At 40.0% G+C, this 21,968-nt stretch overlaps 3 protein-coding genes across 5 annotated transcripts in view; all 3 read right to left on the reverse strand.

Moving 5' to 3' along the window:
• hoxc5a (homeobox C5a) overlaps positions 1–11,220 on the reverse strand; it is a 28,421-nt gene extending 17,201 nt beyond the window's left edge. The window contains exons 1-3 of one of the 2 annotated variants that reach the window (XM_076984245.1): positions 9,741–11,220; positions 6,344–8,797; positions 17–73 (exon numbers count right to left, since the gene is read on the reverse strand). In XM_076984245.1, coding sequence (XP_076840360.1) covers positions 8,577–8,797; positions 9,741–10,224 — 705 coding nt within the window. In that variant the 5' untranslated portion in view covers positions 10,225–11,220 and the 3' untranslated portion in view covers positions 17–73; positions 6,344–8,576. Of the gene's footprint in view, positions 1–16; positions 77–6,343; positions 8,798–9,740 lie in introns of both variants that reach the window. The other variant, XM_076984243.1, reaches the window with a different exon arrangement.
• Positions 1–21,968, reverse strand: part of hoxc10a (homeobox C10a) — a 64,287-nt gene that overhangs the window by 17,183 nt on the left and 25,136 nt on the right. The window contains exon 3 of one of the 2 annotated variants that reach the window (XM_076984236.1): positions 17–73. The gene's annotated coding sequence lies outside the window, so the exon portion shown is untranslated. Of the gene's footprint in view, positions 1–16; positions 77–21,968 lie in introns of both variants that reach the window. The other variant, XM_076984237.1, reaches the window with a different exon arrangement.
• hoxc6a (homeobox C6a) lies at positions 11,444–14,153 on the reverse strand. The gene is made up of 2 exons (XM_076984242.1): positions 13,057–14,153; positions 11,444–12,447 (listed from the first exon to the last, which is right to left on the reverse strand). The coding sequence occupies exons 1-2, from the start codon at positions 13,454–13,456 to the stop codon at positions 12,137–12,139; spliced, it is 711 nt and encodes a 236-aa protein (XP_076840357.1). The 5' UTR covers positions 13,457–14,153; the 3' UTR covers positions 11,444–12,136.

The following is a 21,968-nucleotide window of genomic DNA, read 5'->3' on the forward strand; positions in this document are numbered from 1 at the left end:
CAAAACGAGGACTTACGGGTTTAACACTGCGGCATGTCTCCCGTGCTGGATTTCATCTTTTTCTTTTTCTCATCTGCTAGAAAGAGAGAGACCGACAGAGAGAGAGAGAGAGAGAGAGAGAATATGAAACCAATAATACCTTTATTTGGCTAAACATTAACTGTCCATCAGTATTCGTCGTTCAAGACACAAATCATAATGTATTTTGTTTAAGGTTACCCAGTTATTCACCCTCAACAAACATGAACTGGTTGTGTCAGTTATACAATTACCTAAACAACAGCTATTCAACATTATATAAGATTTAGAATATATAACTGTATAAAACTGCAATAATAGTCTCTCTTTCCATCTCTCTCTCTCTCTCTCTCTCTCTCTCTCCCTCTCTTCTTTGTTTCTGTGGGTGAGTAAAGTGAACTGTCCCAAGGCATGGTCTTCTTAACTAGGACAATGCTATGTATTTAGCTCAGGTTATTTTCGGAATGATTTCCTTGATGAATCTATTTATTTCTGGCATGTAATGTAAGACTTCCAAGGATGATCCCACCATTTCAAGCAATATGCAAATCTACCATTTATGTTTTAAATAAAACCATAACCGAATCAATTTTGGGCTACACCTGCCTTAACGGCCTTTGAATAATATATAAACAACAACAACAACAACATTTCTTTAAAAACATATTAGTAACAAGTACATGTGTCTAAAGAAGAAGAAAAGACATTAACAAGTTAATATGCCAACAGGTTATAAGCTAACAGTGTACACACTAAATTCCTCTTGCTAGATGTTAGTGTATAAAAGTGTATGAGCTTAATGCATTCTGTGCTGCTTCTTTGCCTGTAGAGTTCACACTGTTATGATGGGGGAGTGACAATAACACTAGGAGAGAATCCCTGAACACTATTCTGAAAAAGAATAAATGCCTTATGAACACCAATACGTGCCACAAACAAGCATGTATTAATTGTATTAAATGTGTGTGTTACCATCAGGCCGACCAAATATTAGCAAGCTACGTGTTGGACTTGCTGGGACCTGCGTGTTCCTGTCCAAACAGGAGCTTGTTTATGACCAGACTGTGGGCAGTTCTGGGTGTTTGGCTGAACACTTCAACTCTCTGGTCTCTGCTCCGCACGACTTGCCCTGGGTGGGTCGCCATTCACCTTGACTGGTGTTGTGCGAACGCATCACAGCAGTGGTAACACAATGAGGGTTATATCTCCTAAAAACCAGACTAGGAGAACAGCAAGCTGACCCTGATGCAGGGGGGAAAATCCCACAGAGGGATATAAAACAGCACCCCCTATTGGCTGTTGATATTTTTCATATTTTATTCACAATTATGTTCCTGGAATCGTAAAAACTACTGCAAAGGATGCGTGCTTGAGGATACACTTAATTAATTAATTAATTATTTATTAATTAATATTTATTATGCTTATTCAATTAGGTATGCTTTAGTTTAATCAGAAGCAGAGGGAGGCACATTAGGTTCTGATGTCACACTGATACTCCCCCTCTAATTCAGGAGTCTGCTTCTTATGTAAAGTTAGTCATCTAAACCACAGTGGTCCTCACATTGTACATTTCCTGCAAATATTTCTATGGAGAATCTGATAATGTAGTATGCATGCCAAGTCATCCTGAAAGACACTCCCTGTGATATCACTTCATTAACTTTTAATAACTGGAGAATACACTGAAATTGCTTCTCTTTTCTAAACACTATGAATAAAATCATGATTAACTTTAGATTAAAATCGTGTGTTGCATCACAATGGGTGCAAGCTTTTAATTGACTTCGTCACGGTAAAGTGAGTCAAGTAAGGTGATAGAAACCTCCTCCCACACCTCCGACCTCACCGTGAGTGACTCTGAACCAGAACACAGAGCAGAAGCTGCATACAGCTTTTTAGCTTTAACATGTATATCGCTGACTTTATACGATCCTTCTTTAGCTTAGCACTCCTGGGTCCGTACACTGCGTCCATCTTATGGGCCGGGGAAACACACATGAGGATTGTGGGAAACACAGAGCAGTGCTGGGTTCCCAAGGAGAGAGTGGAGCCCAGCTTTAGAGGAATGGGCAGAAGTGTGTGAAGTCCTGTGTGCGGCGCGGTAACACTCTCTGGCTTGAGTGACCAGCTGTTATGCGGTCAACACGCCCTGTGCTGGCGTGACCGAGCTGTCTGATGACATGCGAAACATGGGCCTCCGTGCCTCTGATACTCCAGAACCAGCATTGCTAAAGGTCACTTTTGGGTGAGTTTATAAACAAACACGCGTTTTCAAGAGGCAGGAAAGCATTTGCTACTGTAATAATAATGTAGAGTCCACTCAGAACCTGTGACCTGCCTCAGTTCAGTTAAACCCTACTCACAGTGACCTTCAGATATCTCAAGACCATCATGTTCACCGTACTGCCCTCAAATGTTCCTCTAGGCCTGATGGCTATCAGCTGATATTGAGAGTCCCTCCTAAAAGCGAACAGAGTAAAGGTCTTTGATCTGTGACCTGTGCAATACACATGCAAAGTTGCTTTGCTGGCAGTGTAATGTGAATGCGTGCTTAACAGATTGAAGTTCTTGAATCTTGAGGAGGACTTTTACTGCACAGCTGTAGACAGAAAACAGCCTGACTATATCCCAAAGGTATCATAGAAGGCAGATGTTTGTTAAGCTGTAAAATTTCATCTGCTGTTTGTTTGACATTATGTCGAGTATTAGCCTTGATATATACAACTATAAATATAAATACCACACCCCTTGAAGAAAAATCAAACAGACAGACAAGTTGCCGTCTGCTTAGAGTAAACAAGACACACCAAACACGTTCACTAACACACCCAAACACACCCAAACACACACACACACACACACACACACACACACACACACACACACACACACACACACACACACACACAATGCCCTATAAATCATTATATTATTACACTAAATTATGTTTAGGAAAAACAACAGAAACATCTTCGAAGAAACTAAATATTACTTAACTAGGAGCACAAAGGAAAAAGAAAACAAACTGAAGGCGACTTCAGTAACTTGTCTGACAAGGCGCTTGCCTGTTCTTTCATGTCATACCTCGGAGGCAGATCTCCTCCCACTCTGAGAAGCTGCAACATTTCTCTGTCACACTACGCTGTAGGAAATCTGGCTGCGGTATTTACAGCTCACTGGTATTTACAACCAGAACAATGGAAGCATTGGGCCTCAGTTCAACACTGTCCAGAACTTCTACCATTTCTGTTCCTACACAATGCTATGAAAAAGTAGGAATATTGTGGAATATTAAAATTAAGAAGAATGTTCTGACTGCATTTCTGAATTCTCAAAATTGTGGATATCTACTGAGCCCAAAATTTTTACTTAATTGTCTTAATGTAAAAAATGACCAGCACAACCTGATATCTCACAGCTAAAGTTACCCAAAATAGCAAAGCACGGACTGCAATAATAATTTTTTTTATTCTTCTTCTTAATAAAAATACAATTGTGTATCATCATTACTTTATGTATTAATGAAACAGTGTAGAAATGTGGCATCAAAATGCATCTTATACTTTTAACATTTTTAAATGATCATAGACTATGACTGTAACATCATTACTAACATGTATTAATGCTGGGTCTGAGTGTATTAATGCTTCACAGCTACCCATCATCACAGCACAGCTACAGCTAACACCCATCATCACAGCACAGCTACAGCTAACACCCATCATCACAGCACAGCTACAGTTAACTCCCATCATCACAGCACAGCTACAGCTAACACCCATCATCACAGCACAGCTACAGTTAACTCCCATCATCACAGCACAGCTACAGCTAACACCCATCATCACAGCACAGCTACAGTTAACTCCCATCATCACTGCACAGCTAACACCCATCATCACAGTACAGCTAACACCCATCATCACAGCACAGTTAGTTAACACCCAACAGCACAGCTACAGCTAACACCATCATCACAGCACAGCTACAGCTAACACCCATCATCACAGCACAGCTACAGTTAACTCCCATCATCACAGCACAGCTAAAGTTAACACCCATCATCACAGCACAGTTACAGCTAACACCAATTATCACAGCACAGCTAACACCCATCATCACAGCACAGCTAACACCCATCATCACAGGACAGCTAACACCCATCATCACAGCACAACTGCAGCTAACACCCATCATCACAGCACAGCTACAGCTAACACCCATAATCACAGCAGAGCTAACACCCATCATCACAGCACAGTTACAGTTAACACCCATCATCACAGCACAGCTACAGCTAACACCCATCATCACAGCTACAGCTAACACCCATCATCACAGCTACAGCTAACACCCATCATCACAGCACAGCTACAGCTAACACCATCATCACAGCACAGCTACAGCTAACACCCATCATCACAGCACAGCTACAGCTAACACCCATCATCACAGCACAGCTACAGCTAACACCCATTATCACAGCACAGCTACAGCTAACACCCATTATCACAGCACAGCTACAGCTAACACCCACCTGCCCTCACCAGCCTGCCAAGCTTCTGGGACCCTTTTATCAATTATTCTAACCTAAAAAATTCTTAAAATCATGACTGTAACAATGGTAACGAGGAGACAAGCACTGCCATTCTCTTACCTTTACTTAAAAAAACCAAGACATAGTAAACACACAAACAAAACACACACACACACACACACACACACACACACACACACACACACACAGAGAGAGAGAGAGAGACTTTGAAATTCTGCATTTGGCCACACATTAACAATGTTAATATAGCTCTAATAGAGTTAATGTTATAAGTACTGTCCTTGTGTTTCATGAACATGTGAACATGCTCTTTTAGTATATTTATTTTAGTATAATGCTTTATCTCCATATATTTACCAAACAAACAAACAGATACAGAGACAGACAGACAATTTAACAGCAAGAAGGTTCAGGTATATAAGGTGTATATATATATATATATATATATATATTGTTGTGCTAACAGTTGGGATATATATGGGCATTTGAACTGAATATTGGGAAATGAAAAATGGTTTATCCAAAGATCATTTCACCAACCAAAAAGCAATTACACGACAGCTGAACTCCATTACCCATCACTCCCGGCTGGGACATGAAACAGACCCATCAGCTCATTTCCAAAAATGTCGCATTGTTACACTTATCCAATTTCTTCATAATATGCACCATATGTTTAATAAGCCATGCAGAATGCAGTAAGACATAAAACCATTGGGTGTACAGAGGAAGCAGTGGACTACAGTCTCTGGCAGGCTGGTGTTAGAGACAATATGTCAAGAAGGAAAAGAAAGACACAGTGTGTTAGTCCAAATATAACAACCCAAAGAAAGCCAAGGCTTAAACATTTCATACCCTGATTATAATGGTTAAGCAGGTCCGTGTCTGTCAAACAAAATCCCACAAAATATATAAATAAAACCAGCATAAAACTGAAAAACAACATACACTATTTCTCCCTTTATAATAAGCAGCTTATGGAAGGTGAGTAAAATATTTAAATGCTAAATAGCCTACTGTACATACATGGGCACATGTACATATGTGGGAATAAGGGGGGGGGGGGGGGGGGGGGTTGCAGGTCTGGTTGTGTTGGCTTAAGCATGCTAGCGTGTATTGTTGTGCGCCCTGCCCTGCTCATGACCCCAGTGCACAACACCGCGGCTGTGCCCTGCACATGACCCCCCCATAATGTCTCACTGCAAGATGTATGTGGTGCACTCTGGCTTTTCATCTGCAACCCAATACAAGATCGCTTAAATACTATCAGCCTCCCAACACCAGATTCACCACAACAAGCAGTGCTTATGACTTAGCATAATCGTTTCACAATAACCGAATACCACACACACACACACACACACACACACACACACACACACAGTGTTAATGCAGAACAATAGTGTAGCTTATTGAAAACCGTAGACAATTTCTTTTTAAGCATGCATCCAATCTATATTTTCAGGAGATTGTTTTGTTTTAAAGCAAACAGACAAAATCGTGCTAAAAATTAGCTACAGTCCATAAAAATGTTGACAAAGCTCTCTTATTCCTCTGATCACATCGCCACTTTCCACTCTGGCCTCTGGACCACTGTTGTCCACGCAAAGACAACATTTGAACAGAAGAACCTAAGACGTTGCGCACCCTTTGAAACAATTCTTCAAAGAACTATTAAATTACAGCACTGATTAATTCCCGAGAGTGTTGCAAAGGAAAGTACATATTTAATTTAGAACGGGAGAAACGAGATTATTAACTTACTGCAACCGCCTGGGATCCATTTGTGAGAGTCGAACTTTACCAGACTACAGACCCTGACGCGAGAAAGCCACACTAACCGCCTTAAAGCCGTTCTCTCGGAGATAAGGCAAGCCAACAGCTGTGATTCTGGACAGTTAAGATTATATATGATGTAAATATATTGAGGGTTTGTCAGGTCTTGCAGGCCATAAAACCCACTCTAATGACCCCACGTGCTCTCCCTGAACCACTCGCTGGTCCTGCTTAAAGCAATTGGCATAAATAACCCTCAAAACTTCAAAATACGTGGCAAGAAAGCTAAAAAGACGGCTTAGTTTAAAAAGCAACTTAGAGGCCACAGTTACATCGAAAGTGTATGTAATGGTCGAGACAGCGCATGCTGAAATTCAAAGTGGCACGGAAATTCTGTGAAACTCCAGTGTAGGTGAGTAAGATTAGCAGGAAAGCCTGTTCGTTTGCTGCGAAAATTTGTTTTTGATGTTCAGTTGAAAGTTTGCCTTTTTAAAGTGTAAGTAAACTCAAGATAAGTAGTTATTAAAATTCGAAGCATGAGTTAGATAGCTGATATTCGACTCGACTGTTCGATTAGTTAAATCAACTTTAATGGCAAAAGACACTTCGTACTCTGAGTCTGTCGTTTTCCTTGGGTGACCATTTCACACAAGGGCCTAATACGTGATGAATAAGTTCATCGAAGGGACACGAAAATATCTGTTAATCCAATGTAGTGGATATAAGAGTGGCAAAGTGCAAAGATTATTACCATTGAGAACATCTGCTAAATATACGAAAACTTAATAATTTGCTTTTGCTTATTTATTTATCGTATAAGACTAAGTATATTCGAAATTGGGCGACTTTAAAAAGAATGTAAATCTGGTTGCGGTGTCTACTTGATGCAGTAACGGAGCGGCTCTTTGAAATGTGTGTGTAAACTTCCGCTGGTCTCTTGAAAAGGAAACAGTTGTCAGTGCTTGAGAGGTGTGAGGAAACGCAGTAAAACTTTATTGGGGTCATAAAGTTTTACGCTCCCCTGTCTGAGGGCTACTGTAAATAACTGGCTGAAGGGATATGGCCGAGGAAAACCCTCATTATTCCGTCTATGAACAGTTGGGCCTCCTGTAGATACAGCATCATATCATATGTAACTATCGAAATAGTTTGTCTAGCTTTTAGATTTTTAAACAGTTTTGTGTCTTTCATGAGTCTCTGATCAGCTCATAAAGAGATATAAAAAAAACCCAGAAAAAAACCCCAAACCATGTTTGCATGTTTTTTCACGCACTCGTCTCTTTCTGAGCAGCTGGTGTAGGTTTAAGTCATTAAACAGAAAGAATAACGTTTGAGGACTCAGGCGTAAGTTTATTTTAATTGCGAGGTCTCACCACATTGCTTGATTTCTATACAATAGCTTTTAAAACCAGAATTAGTACGTACAGATTAGAAGGTTTTGCCCCCCAATAAATAGAAATAGTTGCATGGACCGACAAAATCTCACAATAGTGAATTAATAATGAAAGGCAGCAGGTGTTGAACTTAGCTGCAACGTTCGAGTTACTTTGCAGTGGGCTTGTGTTGCGAATACAAGTTAAGGCCCAGCACGCTTACTGGTAGTCTAGTCTTCTGAAAAACGTTAAAGCAAAACATGTTTTATGTTCAAACAACAAAATTTAAATTAAAGCACAAATACGTAACGCGTTTTTGCAGCATACAATGAGTAATATGAGAACACAGGTGCTATTCGCGTGCAGTTGATCAGTGCTGTGCTCGTTTATGCGTTAACTTCAAAGATTACAATATACAGACATCCCATCAGACATAAAAAAGTAAAATACAGAAGGCAAATTAATACTCAGAGCTAAAAAAAAACGTACTATCAAATATTTAAAGCAAACAAATATTCATTTGCTATCCAGACAACCATAAACTATATTTCAAACCAATATAATAACCTTTCCACAACTGACCTTTTAAAACTTATATTGTAAAATAACTCGGAGGCCATTTTACATGGGTGTGGCCCAAATTAGCTCCTCCCCGTTCTCAGTCTGTTATCAACTTAAAAAGGAGGGAAACATTACGTTACATAACGACATTGTACAAACACAGGGCAGGAGTAATTGTCAGTTTTAAAACAATCAAAAATGAGACCTTAAACATATATAATACTGTAATAAATGTGAGTTGTATCTTCCACCGTCTGTGCACGTTGCAACACCATCCTAACATGTCATCAAACTTGGAGTGCACCCTTAACTTTCAACTTTGAGTCCTTCTTCCACTTCATGCGACGGTTCTGGAACCAAATTTTAATTTGCCTCTCGTTTAGGCAGAGGTTATTGGCGATCTCGATTCGCCTGCGGCGCGTGAGGTATCGGTTGAAATGGAACTCTTTCTCCAACTCCAGAGTCTGGTAGCGGGTGTAACTGGTTCGTGATCTTTTACCGTCAGATTCTGGGATGGCATCAGAAAGATATAGGTTATATCCACGAAGAGGTCAAGTAATATTGATGTTGTTTCACATGCAAGTTTGCATCAACGCCAGGGCGATGTTCCCACATCACAAATGCGTCTAACCGCGATGAAAATGATAAAAAAATTAGTGATTACTGTAAAAAAAAATACTCAAACACTTTTATGAAACTGATGGAACTCCATATGCTGTTATAAACGCTGGATGGACTCAAATAATAAAACTGTGGCAGAGCCTGATGAAAGTCATGATTCGTCTGGCGACAATTACTCACAAATTTGTCTGTTTAAACGTTCTTAGTATTTATCGAGTCCGAGTCATTGTTGTACTCGCAGTATAAAGCCTTTTTGGAAGAGCACTTTTGGTAGTCTATACCCCAACTGAGGTGTCTTCTCCTGCCCGGGCTTTCACTACATGCACTCCAAATCACAACAGTTTACAGCTGCTGCTTGGTAGGATATACAGAAAGGAAATAGCTTTTTTTTTAAATAACATTTTATATGGGAAATCAGGACTTTGAGGATGAACAAGTGATATTGCTACTGCCCGATTTTCAGTGCAGGAAATGTGACTTCTCATTATCTATTTGAATGAAACGCCCGACTCGTTCGCAGGGAAAAGTTTACCCTTTATTAAGATTTCAATCTGCTTTTGTCGCTTTCCTATACGTTTGTTTCTCCGGTGCAATTATACATCCGTAAATTTAGCCACATATCATATTTTCCTGGTAACTGGGCAGGTTTACGAGCAATGGATGCCTTTGTCATAAAATTTACGACCGTCAGTTTTATTATTTCCTGCTTTTGGCCTATAAAACTCAGGAGGAAATGTATGGAGGGACGAAACGGGGATAGGAAGAAGATGTAATGAGAATGAGAGACGCACAGTTTTGCTCTCTTAAAAAGACATTAAATACAACTTTACCGTGGCTAATGTGTAGCTTGGTCATCCACGGATATATCTGCGGTTGCGACTGGGTCTGAGGCTCGGTGCTGTTAGTTTGTTGTTTGATCGTTGGAGTGGTCTCCAGCTTCATGTCACCAGCCTGGCTCTTGCCGCTGGGTTTCTCCGCGACTTCCATAATCTCCTCGGCTTTTTGGCTCAACAGTCCGTGCGCGAGCAGGTTGTACCCGCGCGTGCTAACGGGACTCGGGGAGCCCAGTTCTGCGCAGGACTGCCGTTGTGCTGGCGCGTTGATCCTGGCACGGTCGTGCGTGTTCATCGCCACCCGTTTCAGGGAGTTGGAGGAGACTTCAGAAGCTAAGGATCCACTGAGATCAAGACCTCCGTACGCATAATTGGACTGGTGGAACTCAGAGAGAGACCCATAGCTGCCGAAACCGTGCACGTTAAAGGAGGACGCGTCGTGCGTTTGCTTACAAAAATGGTTTCCTACGTACGAGCTCATTCTACTTCCTAAACAAAATAGCCTGCAGACCCAAGAGAGGATTCGACTAGACGCGCGCAGTCACATCAGAATTTAAATGAACATAAAGCATACATAGACTGTTTGTTGTTGTTGCTAATATTGTTTATTGGTTTTGATTTGTCTCTTTTGGAAGTTGAGGGGGGTTTGTTCTAAAAAAGAGGAGGATTTATAGGTGGGGGGATATCATTTGCTTTTTTTTCATGATGCAACGTGTAATGCCCAAATATGGGATGTTTAAATAGAATCACGTGCAAACGTTGGCCAGTCATAAATTGGCTTGAACCCCAGGAGCTTATTGACGGATACGGGGAACACGTCCGATAACTTCGTGGCGTGGAGAGCATCGAGGGGTCTGGGCAAAAGGGGCAAGACAGTTAGACAAGAGCGTCATCTGGTGTCTGATATTGGGCAAAGCTGACATACACACAGACACACACGCAGCATTGCATCCAGTGCTGTTATTATGACACAGACTATGAAATACCTTCTACCGAAAATGCTGTTATTGAACGCTCTTAACTTGGATGTATATATTTTCTCATATTACTGTTAAAGAAGAATGACGGTGTTTTTAAATTGTTAAAGGGTCGCCAACACGGCACCAAGGGTAGTCAGCACCCTGCCAAATATGTTAATTTTTTATCTGTAAAATGTTCGATGTCGGTATTGTGTTTTTTTTTTAACCAAACGGAGTTTCATAGGGTGGCTTTATGGCACAGTGCGTCTATATTAACACACACAGTTCTTTCTGTGTGTCCAATGGTTGCGGAGGCCGATGAAGCTCACCGTTGTATTCCGGTGTTTCTCGTACTGCGATTAAGCATATCCTGAAATTATTTCAGAAATATTAAACAAAAGAACTTACGTATCCAAAGCTTTGCTTTTACTGTCACACTATTTTATATATTTACCTATTATTTTCCCTATCTATCTATCTATCTATCTATCTATCTATCTATCTATCTATCTATCTATCTATCTATCTATCTATCTATCTATCTATCTATCTATCTATCTATCTATCTATCTATCTATCTAGTATTTTATGGCGTCTGAAAATGTTTCCATCTCTGTAGTGGGTGATGAAATTGATGTGAGATTATAAGAAATTAGGCGAAACGTTTTTTTTTGTCTTTAAAGTATTTTATTAAATAAACACATTTTGACAAAACAATAGAACTAGAATTGCGAACCACTGTATGTCTTTCTTTTCATAGCTGCTTTTACTCACTTTAAGACAACTTTATAAGCATGGCTATAAGAGAATGGTGAACTGTTATTCAATTTATTGAACAGTAAATACAGTCTGTACAGCGACGTTTGGCACATTCATGCACTGACGGGATACAGACAGATGAAATGAACACAAAATCAGAGTTTAGGTAGTACGGCTCATCCCGTCTCTGCTGCTGGTGCTTTTATACAGATGAGTGAGAACTAAACGAGACGATATGTGCATAGACTAACATTTCCTTCACATTTGGAATGCGGATGGTGCGGTTCTAACTGATCAAATTAGTGTACAGTTCGTTTCATAGAGTACCTGCCTACAAGCCTATATAAACACGATAATACTAGGACTGATTACCGCACAAAAAGCATTTATGGTATTTAAACCATACTGCCAAAAGAGGCAAACCATTCTGAATCTCTAAACAAAGAGTAGTGAATTGCATAAAGCTGCATATCGTGCGCCTCTCTCTGTCTTTCTTTCTCTCTCTCTCTCTTTCTCTCTCCACGTGAGTATTTGTGTGGAGTACTTTAGAGGAGAAGGTTGTAAAATGAATATCAGAATATACGGTCCATGCAGTTATAATTGCATTTCTGAGAGTTTAGGTAGTTACGTTGCAGTTTAACAGGCTTTTAAGAATAACAATAATTAAAAAAAAGATTATTGATCTTTCTTTTTAACTTCTTCTTCCGTCTCCTCCTGCACGGTCTGTTTCTCGGCCCCTTGTGTAGCACCCGTCGTTTCGGTCCCCGGTACAGTCGACGTTAGGTTCGTCTCCTTCTTCCACTTCATGCGTCTGTTCTGAAACCAGATTTTGATTTGGCGCTCGGTTAAGCAGAGCGCGTTGGCGATCTCAATCCGTCTGCGTCTGGTCAAATAGCGATTGAAGTGAAATTCCTTCTCCAGCTCCAGGGTTTGGTATCGGGAGTAAATCTGTCGACCTCTCCTTCTGTCTGACCCGTACCCAACTCCTGTTTATAAAAAAAAAGATAAAACATATTAAGTGCATACGTAATAAATATGGCTATGAAATTGCATTTGCACCTATAGGCAGTAGTCCTAACCTTTACAGAAAAATAACACGGAATTATATGAGTGTGGAATTATAGTTAGCAATATGGTTTGCGTCTTTTTTTTCCAGAACATTGCTAACAATCCAAGATGAATACATTATGATTTATCATGTTTGCACTGTTGACCTTTCAGCACTGTACACATAATAAATATTTTGTTTTCCTATATCGTGACATTTCTTACGAGAATAAAATGAAATGCAAATATTTTAATAGAGCGAATTCATAGAAAGGCGTTTTTTTTAAATCACAGAAATGTACATGTGTTCTTTAATATGCTGGTGTGTTCTAGCAGTAGGCGCAAGTTTTGAAAAGTCTTTTGGTGGTTGAGTTAGAGGGAGGTTTGGCCAAACGGGATTCCCCTCTTTGAAAAAAGGGCCCTTTTATAGTCTGACGATTTAGTAGTGGTTTATGGGGCCATAAAATGTAGCCGCTCTGTTGCTAGGACATATCGTAAAAGCGAGCTGTTCCACCAGGGTATATCCCAAAGCCGTAGTATAAACTCACCGCTGTGCGAGTTCATGCGCTGCATCCACGGGTAGATCTGAATGTTTCCTTTCTGTTCCTGCGTTGCACCCCGGGCTTGATCCAGACTGTAATCCTGGGCGACGTGGCTCTGAGCATTAAGTCCCATGCTACTTTGCCTACAACTAGGAAGCACGTCCTTGTCTTGGAGGAACACGTTAGATCCGTACTCGTAGGGTCCCCTGCTTGACCCGAAAACAACGTTGTCTTGTGGAGAATAGAAAGGGGACGCATAAATCCGGTTCTGGGTCACCGTGGAGCCGTAGGACGGGAAGTGTCTGACCGGATCATATGTGGTCGTGTTTAGTGGCATGTTGGGCAAAACCTCTTGACCACCAGACAAATGGCAGGAGAGCGACGGGTTCGCGAAATACGAATTCATACTTTCCCTATCGCCCTCACATCAACTCTCCTTTCCTTAATGCCCGTTTCTCCGTCTCTCGCTCGTCCTCTCTGTGCGCCTAAGGTTCTGTGTTGCTCTCCCATACACGCGTCTCCTTCCTGCTTTACAAACTCTCTTGCAAATGAAGTTCAGTGGGATTTCAATAATATTAATTTCTAGTCTCCGGTTAAGACGCGCAAACCAAGTGTTATAGCCAAGGCTTGGCTCAAGGAAAGACAATATCACAACGTCACCTGACCACTTTCCACCAATTGAGAGCGCTGTGTACGGAGGAATATGTAGCTTGTAGCTTCATATCCCAGTGGTTTCAGTTGATAATGTTTAAGGAAAACTCTCTCTCTCTCCCTCTCCCCCTCTCTCTCTCTCGCTCTCTCTCTCTCCCTCTCTCTCTCTCTCTCTCTCTCTCTTCGATAAAAAAGGAAATACGACCTAAATGTACAATAATCAATGCGTCAACGAGTATCATACGTCACTGGAAGAGACAAACAACATGTTAAGTGAATGTGGCCATGGGAATATTTAAGTTTTATGCATGTTAAATTGGGCAAGAATGTATTTATTTGAATTACGTGCGTTATTAATATGTACGGTGTTTATAACCCATGCCAACAATCTTCTTTGGCATGACACTTGAAAGATAATACGATACATTTCCAGAACAAAACAATACGTTATTCCCAGCAGACTTCCTCATCGTTTATCGTTCTGATATTAATTTAAAAGTCGAATCTCGTGTTTAGCAGTCGCCTGTGTCTTTATATAAAAAAGAACAAAATAAAAAACTAATCCGTTCGTGGAGGCCAAGATAACACAGATAATGTGTTTCATATTACGCCATTTTTGCAACAGCAGGTATTATTTTGCGTGTCCACGTGGGCCTTTGTGTTGTCTTGCTAGTTAGGCTTATCTTGAAGGCTTTCAAAATTTTAGCGCTGATAATAAATGTATTATTACGTTTATTCCGTTATGGTTGTCAGTCAGCAAGCTTCATTGGGGGGAAATAGGAAAGGACGGATGGACCGTATGCCTTCCAAACGCTTGTTTTTTTTTTCGTTTCCTCTGGCTTTCTTGGTTGTGAACAGGGAACGTATGTGCCCTTTCCTTTCCCATTTGTAATGTATTGATAATTCCGCTGCTAAAGGGACAGGAGGAAGAGGGGGAGGGGGCGTCCTACCAAAGAATGCGTCAAATGCGCTCTGGTGCCATAAAAGTCACAAAACCCACTGAGGACTTCCAGCTCTAAAGCAATTACCGTCTGCACGCATGGGGGCTGTGCAGTGAGCTGCTTATCTTACAGACAAAATACTTGCTATTTCTCAGTGATTATCTGCAGACATTGTGCAGGGCGATTGTGAAAAAAAAGCTCGGAGTCATATCAGACGCGTTTGTGAGCAGTCTTCTTTCAATTACCATAATGTGGCATTTGTGGTCACGCATTTGACCATAGAACAAATTGATTGTTTAAAATAAATTTGACTAGACAGTTAAACATATTTCCTGATTTATGCAAATATAGTTTTGCAGTTTGAATGATGTGTAAAATCTCTCTCGATCAAAACTGGAAGACGGATGTTTTGAAATAAGCGAATGGTGGCTACCAAAGTGACCTTAATGCAGTCCACATGACGGAAAGTGTGAGGCCAAACACAGTGGTCCTGAAAGAGGTGCGGGCGACATTAGATTGACAGAACACTAGAGTTTAGCTCCTACTTGACAGTGTAAAGTCCATTAAACAGGAGCGAGGTATGTAATTCTACTTATTAATTCAAGTTATTTAAGACACGGATGACATTAACAAAAACAATACGCTATTTTGCACAGTAACTATGATCATAAATTAATTAATGATTTTATAAAATTAATGAGGCAAAGCTTAAAAAAATGGTAAAGTTGCGCTTTCAATTTTGCGTCCATCTAAATGCAACTTGAGATAAGCTGGTTATTTTGATCAAAAATATATATACAGTACAATTAATGTACTTTAAAAGCACACCAAAAATGTTATTTGTTCTAATGTGTTATTTTTGTAGGTAATTACACTTTAACTCCGAAATCCAAATGGTTATCAGCAGCAGGAATATATATTACTACTACTTCTAATAATAATAATAATAATAATAATAATAATAAATGTCATTGTTTTATATGGACAAAATAATAACTGCGGAATTTCTATGTTGGCCAAACAGTTCCCAATTCAGGATGCCGAATTACTAGTATAATAACATTATACAATAACAATAGACTGTTTATGACTTTTTACATGCAAAAATTGCATTTAGACCAACAATGTTTGCCCACGAACATGCATACATTGTTGTTTTATTTACAGTATTTTTAGTATTGCAAATTACATTTTTTTTTTGTAAATGTATATATATAATAAAACAAACATCGTTCAAAAGAGTCGTCAGTCAGTAAAAGTTTTTTTTTTCATGTGCAAATGTGCGAGGTTATAAGAAATCAGAAACAGAGTAAAATTCAACACAACACTTGAAAATACAAACTCAGCCAATAAAATATATAGATAATTATAAAACTAAAAACATATACATATACGCTCTTTCTCTTTTTACATTATTGTTCTATTTTAGCAACTAGCTTGGTCTGTCTCTCCTTCTCCAGTCTGGCCAAAAATGAAGGATCAAAGTGGCTGACGTGTCTAAGCAAGTTCTGAGGCTTTGATGTTCAACGGTATGACTCTCAATCACGTCGAACTGAAGGCCTTTCATTACGGGGATATTCAATATTGTTACCTATTTTGCTATGCTACTGTTACCCGACTTAGGCTAACAGGGTTAACCAAGAGTAGCCGAAAGCCCAGCGCAGCGAGCCGCTGGTATGCGACAGCAGAGACGAGCTGTAAGGGTTTTTTATTGCGGCCCTTAAGACAAATCACACGGTTGTGTTTCAGCGTTGGAAGCGACAATAAATAGAGCCCGTTTGGCAAGAATTTTACTGACTTGACGAAACCTGGTCACTCCATGTTACAGCAGGACTTCACCAAATCTTTCTCATTGTAAGTAGGCTAACGCATATAAACTAGATAAACTAGACAAGTAACGCTTACCAACCACTACCTTAATAAAAAAAAGCAAAGGGAAAATCCACCAAACCGCGCGTGCTAATCGCCTGCTCAGCACATTTCTGAAGTCTGCATATGCCTGTTTTTATTGGCTCGTTAGCATGTAATGGATTTCTCACTACAGGAAATTCAAACACCGAATCCTTTAACTCTGTTTCGGGCCCAACTTTCCAAGCATTTGCTGTCGTCTGTGTCGACGGATCTGTGCAAAAACAAAATCCATAATGGTAACGTGACAGCTGTAACACTGATCTCAGATGCAGCGCATGGTGTGCAGAAACGCGCGAGCCCGAAGGGGCATTGTTTTTAACTTCAACAAGGTTGTTTTGTGAGGTTTGTGAGGTTTTCCGGCCGTGATGCGACCGCCATCGCCCCTGTAATTCTGCTAAAGCTATGTTTGGAATTGAAAGTTCGCGTGGAATTTGTTTTACATTCGTACTAATTGTAAATGACGTGTTTCGTGATTCATCTTCTGTGGACTGGTGGACGCCAGACCGGTTCACGGTTTACTTTAATGCTGGTCAGGCTTTATACATGTGACAACTTCACGAAGCTGTTTGGGACCTTATTAGGGCCTTTTACTATAATTCTAATACATATTGCAATACATAATTTGCTCTTCATATATATAAACACCAAGTACATCTGATGGCAAGGAACAAATTATACGCCCTAAAGAGGTGCAACAGAAGACGAGCATCGTGAACGCCATCACCCAGCCGCGCGCGCGCACGCACGCACGCGTGGACGCACGCATGACGCGAGCGCGCACACACACACACACACACACACACACACACACACACACACACACACACACACACACACACACACACACACACACTGGGTGTCAGCGTTTTTATGCTAGTCATATTTCCCCCCAAATTGTAGCGTAACGGACAAAGCAGGTACTTTGATCAAACGCAAGGGGCTGTTTGTATAAAATTAGTCAATATTATTTAAACAATACGGGTTAAATGCCGCGTTTGAAACATGACTTCCTAGCAGGCTATTATCAAATACTAATCTGGAGCGTTTCGTTTTTTTCCATAACAATTTGTGTTTGAAATTAATCTTTCCTTTTTTGTCTCACTTTTAGATGTCCATCTTTGGAATCCATGGTGAGGGACAGATCGTCGTGGTTAGCCTACGCCAATAAATGTAGCTATAACCCAACTTTAAACAGCACCTTGTTAATAATTTGAACTGCTTACATCAACAAACATGTAACTCGTTAAGATACGACTATGTTGCATTTGACGGCGAAATTGGTTTGTCTGTTTTGTCTTAAATAAAAACCTTAGTGAATAAATCGTAAGAACAGTCTATGGTTTCATTATTTTTCTCTTTAACTGGGACTTTACATAGACCTACATGTATGGCATACGCCATAAAAAGATGATTTATTTGTCCTCGCTATTTGTGGCCTTTCCTGAGCGTCAGTCAGTGCTGCCTATGGACGTGTATGTAGAGTGGGCACAAGGTGGCAGTATTGGTTGATTTAATCATTGTGGAGTGAGCTTGTGGCGTTGTTTTTAGATATATTTGTGTGTGTGTGTGTGTGTGTGTGTGTGTGTGTGTGTGTGTTTCTGTTTGTGTGTGTGTGTGTGTGTGTGTGTGTGTGTGTTTCTGTGTGTGTGTGTGTGTGCGTGTTGTGTGTGTGTGTGTGTGTGTGTGTGTGTGTGTGTGTGTGTGTGTGTGTGTGTGTGTGTGTGTGTGTGTGTGTGTGTACGCCCGTGCTTCATTTTGGGCACTAGGCTGTTGCTCAGTCAAAAATAGCACTAAATTATGCATATGGAAGAATGCAAGATTTTCCTTCATTAAACACTCTATGACCACTTCTGTTTGACTTGTTAAACATCATCTGCATCATCATAATTAGCGATGGATTAACGTACATCTCCAAGAAACGTCTAAACAAATGAGGGAATAAAGGAGTGACGATAACTATGAGTAAGATGAATATGGAAATATATACATAGCATGTGTGTAACCTTTGTGACATACGGACACACACACACACACACACACACACATACACACGTGTGCTCACTTTCCTCCTTATTAACAAAGTTCAGACAGTAACTGAACACACGTCTTTGAGATCAGGCATAATATCCAGCCACAGGCCACGGGAGGTGCCGAGGAAGACCCTTTCCGCATGGCCTTACCGGAGAGTCTCTGTGTGTCTTATTGTGGTGTCTGGATCCAGGCCTTCATCAGCACCACTCAAACCTATCATAATAACACAGCACCTCTTGTGATGAATAGTCACAACGAGGGTCCTTAAACACAACAACGACAAATAAATTAAACTAAAGAAATAACATCTCACGGAGCACCTTAACGAATTAATAAATTATTGTGCATCAAGATGAATAAAACGCCTTCATGAACCATTCAAATATCATCTCTATTGCTTCAAACCAAAACCGCTGGAATGGTTAACTTGCGCCATCTTAGATATCTTTCAAACTTAGCTGATATCGGCAACAGCGTGTAAATACGCAGCGGCGTAGCGACCAAAATCTCGCCACCTCAAGGATAAAGGTTCCCGAGACGCCGCACTCCAAGAAAACACAAACGCACAACCATAAAGGTGAAAATGCCTCCCAGCGACACCTTCCGTGAAGTCGACTACATTTTCCTTCGCAAAACAACATGCGCTGTATCAAACCATCGCCAGTACGAGCACTTTGAAGAAGCCAATAAGGAATGTTAATGCATTACTTACCCGCGCTGATGCCTGCGTGACGCACGGGCGCTGCTTCAGCGGGCGGATACGCGGACTTGGGCATGGTGGTCTACGCGTACAGCCTCTAATAACCGATCGCGTTAAAAAAGTCTTCTAAAGGAAGAGACGGTGGTATTTACAACTCTCTTCCTTAACCCCCACACTTCAGTCACCAGTGCTGTCGCTTTCCTCTTGGGGATAACAGGCAGAAAGACGCGCAGAGGAGGCGGCGACTTCTCTAGGCTACAGTCATTACTGCCGACAAAGCAGGCGAGACGGGGAGTGCAATAAAATGCTCTAAAAATCCATCTGCCGCATAGAATACGCTAAAAATGAAAGAACTGTGTAGGATCATTTCTACACCAGCCCAAGCTCTCTGGTCGATAGATAGCGTGATCCAACGCGGAGACAACAGCGTAAAGTTCATGTTCATACAGCGAGTACCACGTGGTCCGTCACAACCAATGACCGCATGAATTCAGTCGTAAACTTTTATTACTTAGCTGTAAATTCCCCCTCTAAACAACTAGGAATGCGTTGGGTTTTCTCTCTCTCTTTTTCTCTCTCTTATTTCCCACTGTTTTATTATAGCCATACAGAGTAAAATTACTGACATCATCTTGATAAGACTTTTGGACATATCGTCTGGTATCCTCTGTGTTATTTTCTCATCTTAGCTAGTTAGGTTCATGTAGACTGATAATATACCGAGTAAGGACGCGAGAATGAAGAAATTAGACTAAGCAGAGCTTTTAGGGAGGTGTGTATCAGTGTTACATCGCACGTCATCATCGCCTTCCCAATTACTAATTGCAGTCTCAGTTACAATAGCCATTGAAGCTAATGTGACTATCTTTTGCTGCACAAAATTATTATTGAAACAATGATTTCAATAAACTATGAAATAAAGTGTATTCAAGTATGCACTAAGTCTGCCCATGCCCCCGATATAATTATATTTTAGCTTTGCCTTTAGCACACCATACCATCAGGCGGGCATGTGTCTGCACACATTAGCTACTTTGCAATCTTATATTAGCAGACAAATAGGAAACGTGGGAATTTCGGCGTTTAAATTTAAAGACGGTTTTATGTCCAAAGTAAAAACGACAGGAAAATAAGCTTACAAATAATTCTCATACACATAATAATGAGTGGCTCTCATGTAGTGTCTCTGCGTTTATAAGACCTTGTCATTTGAACTGTGCAAGCCAAGTCAAAATATGGACTTTCTCGTCTACTGTTGCAGTATTGGTAACCTTGCAGCTATAGAAATAACAACAGCAATAATAATAGTAAGTATTAATAATAATAATAATAATAACAACCATATTAATATAACAAATAAACATGTACTGATACATACTTCTAAGACTCACAAAAGCAGCCAAAGTTAAGTATTTTTAAATCCAAAATACTTAGAGCTTTTTCTATTTATGATTCAAGGTATAAATTAGATTTAAGTTAAAATACATACTTTCTGCATTCAGTAGCAACCAAAGAACATCAAATAGGAGCATATACTGTTTTAGTATCCATGTGAAGTCTGTCTTAGTCTTTGACACAATGTTTTGGTCTAGATGCATAATCTTGGGCTTTGACACACTGTTTTGGTCTAGATGTGCATTCTTGGTCTTTGACATACTGTTTTGGTCTAGATGTCTAATCTTGGTCTTTGACATACTGTTTTGGTTTGGGTCTGTAGTCTGTGTAGTCCTTGGAAACTTAGATCACGGGTCCTTAGATCAAATAAAGATTTGGCTTCTGGAGTATAAATAAGACTTCCTGTGCCCAAATATTTACTGTTATATTTAAGATCTTCTTTCAGGTGTATTTCTAATCACAACCTGAACACAATATGCGTGTTTTTCAGCAGCAGGCCTGTTTTATTTTCATGAAATACCCGGTTCAGTTATTTATTAGCTAAACCTTCAGCTTGCTGTTCGGGATACTACTATATAAATAACAACATAACTGTTATATTACAAGCAGACCTTATGATAACTACTGTTCATATCTACTGTAAACAGTTTATACAGTTTATTTTAAAACAATTTCTTTTTATTTGATTAATTTAGTTATATGGGATTTATCTGATCAGATTTTGACTTAAACATCATAATTATTATAAGCATTCAATAATCTAGAATAAATCATTTATTTTTTTATTAGAAGGTAATTAGGAACTCAAGGTTAGGTTCCCCAGTCGATTACACTTTGCTCGCTAAACCTAATACAAAACTCAACACACCCGGCTTCTTTGGCTTTTCAGTCCACGACAGAGACGTGAATAATTTATATAATGAAATATAATTTATATACAATACAACAATATATATATATAACAATTTATATTAAATTCAGAAGCAATCTCTTCTCCACTGGTCTACAGTAGCGCTAACATTAGAATAAAGACACAATTTATACATACGCAAACGCAAGAAACACCACGTCCATGTTGCTTTCCTGGTCTCTTGTGCTAGCACGTCTAGCCACACTGCACAGATATCAAAAGGGAAAAACGTCTGTCCGGATGCGACACTGTCGGGTTTACACCACCAATAAACTTTACTGCAGGTATAGTAAAGCCCTCGTTTGGAATGTAACAACAGTCCGTTATACAATGACCAGACGGTTGGACAATCGTCGCGAGCAATTGTCGCTACTGGGAA

The sequence above is a fragment of the Brachyhypopomus gauderio genome, chromosome 21, assembly GCF_052324685.1.
Source record: "Brachyhypopomus gauderio isolate BG-103 chromosome 21, BGAUD_0.2, whole genome shotgun sequence".
NCBI classification, from domain to species: domain Eukaryota; kingdom Metazoa; phylum Chordata; class Actinopteri; order Gymnotiformes; family Hypopomidae; genus Brachyhypopomus; species Brachyhypopomus gauderio.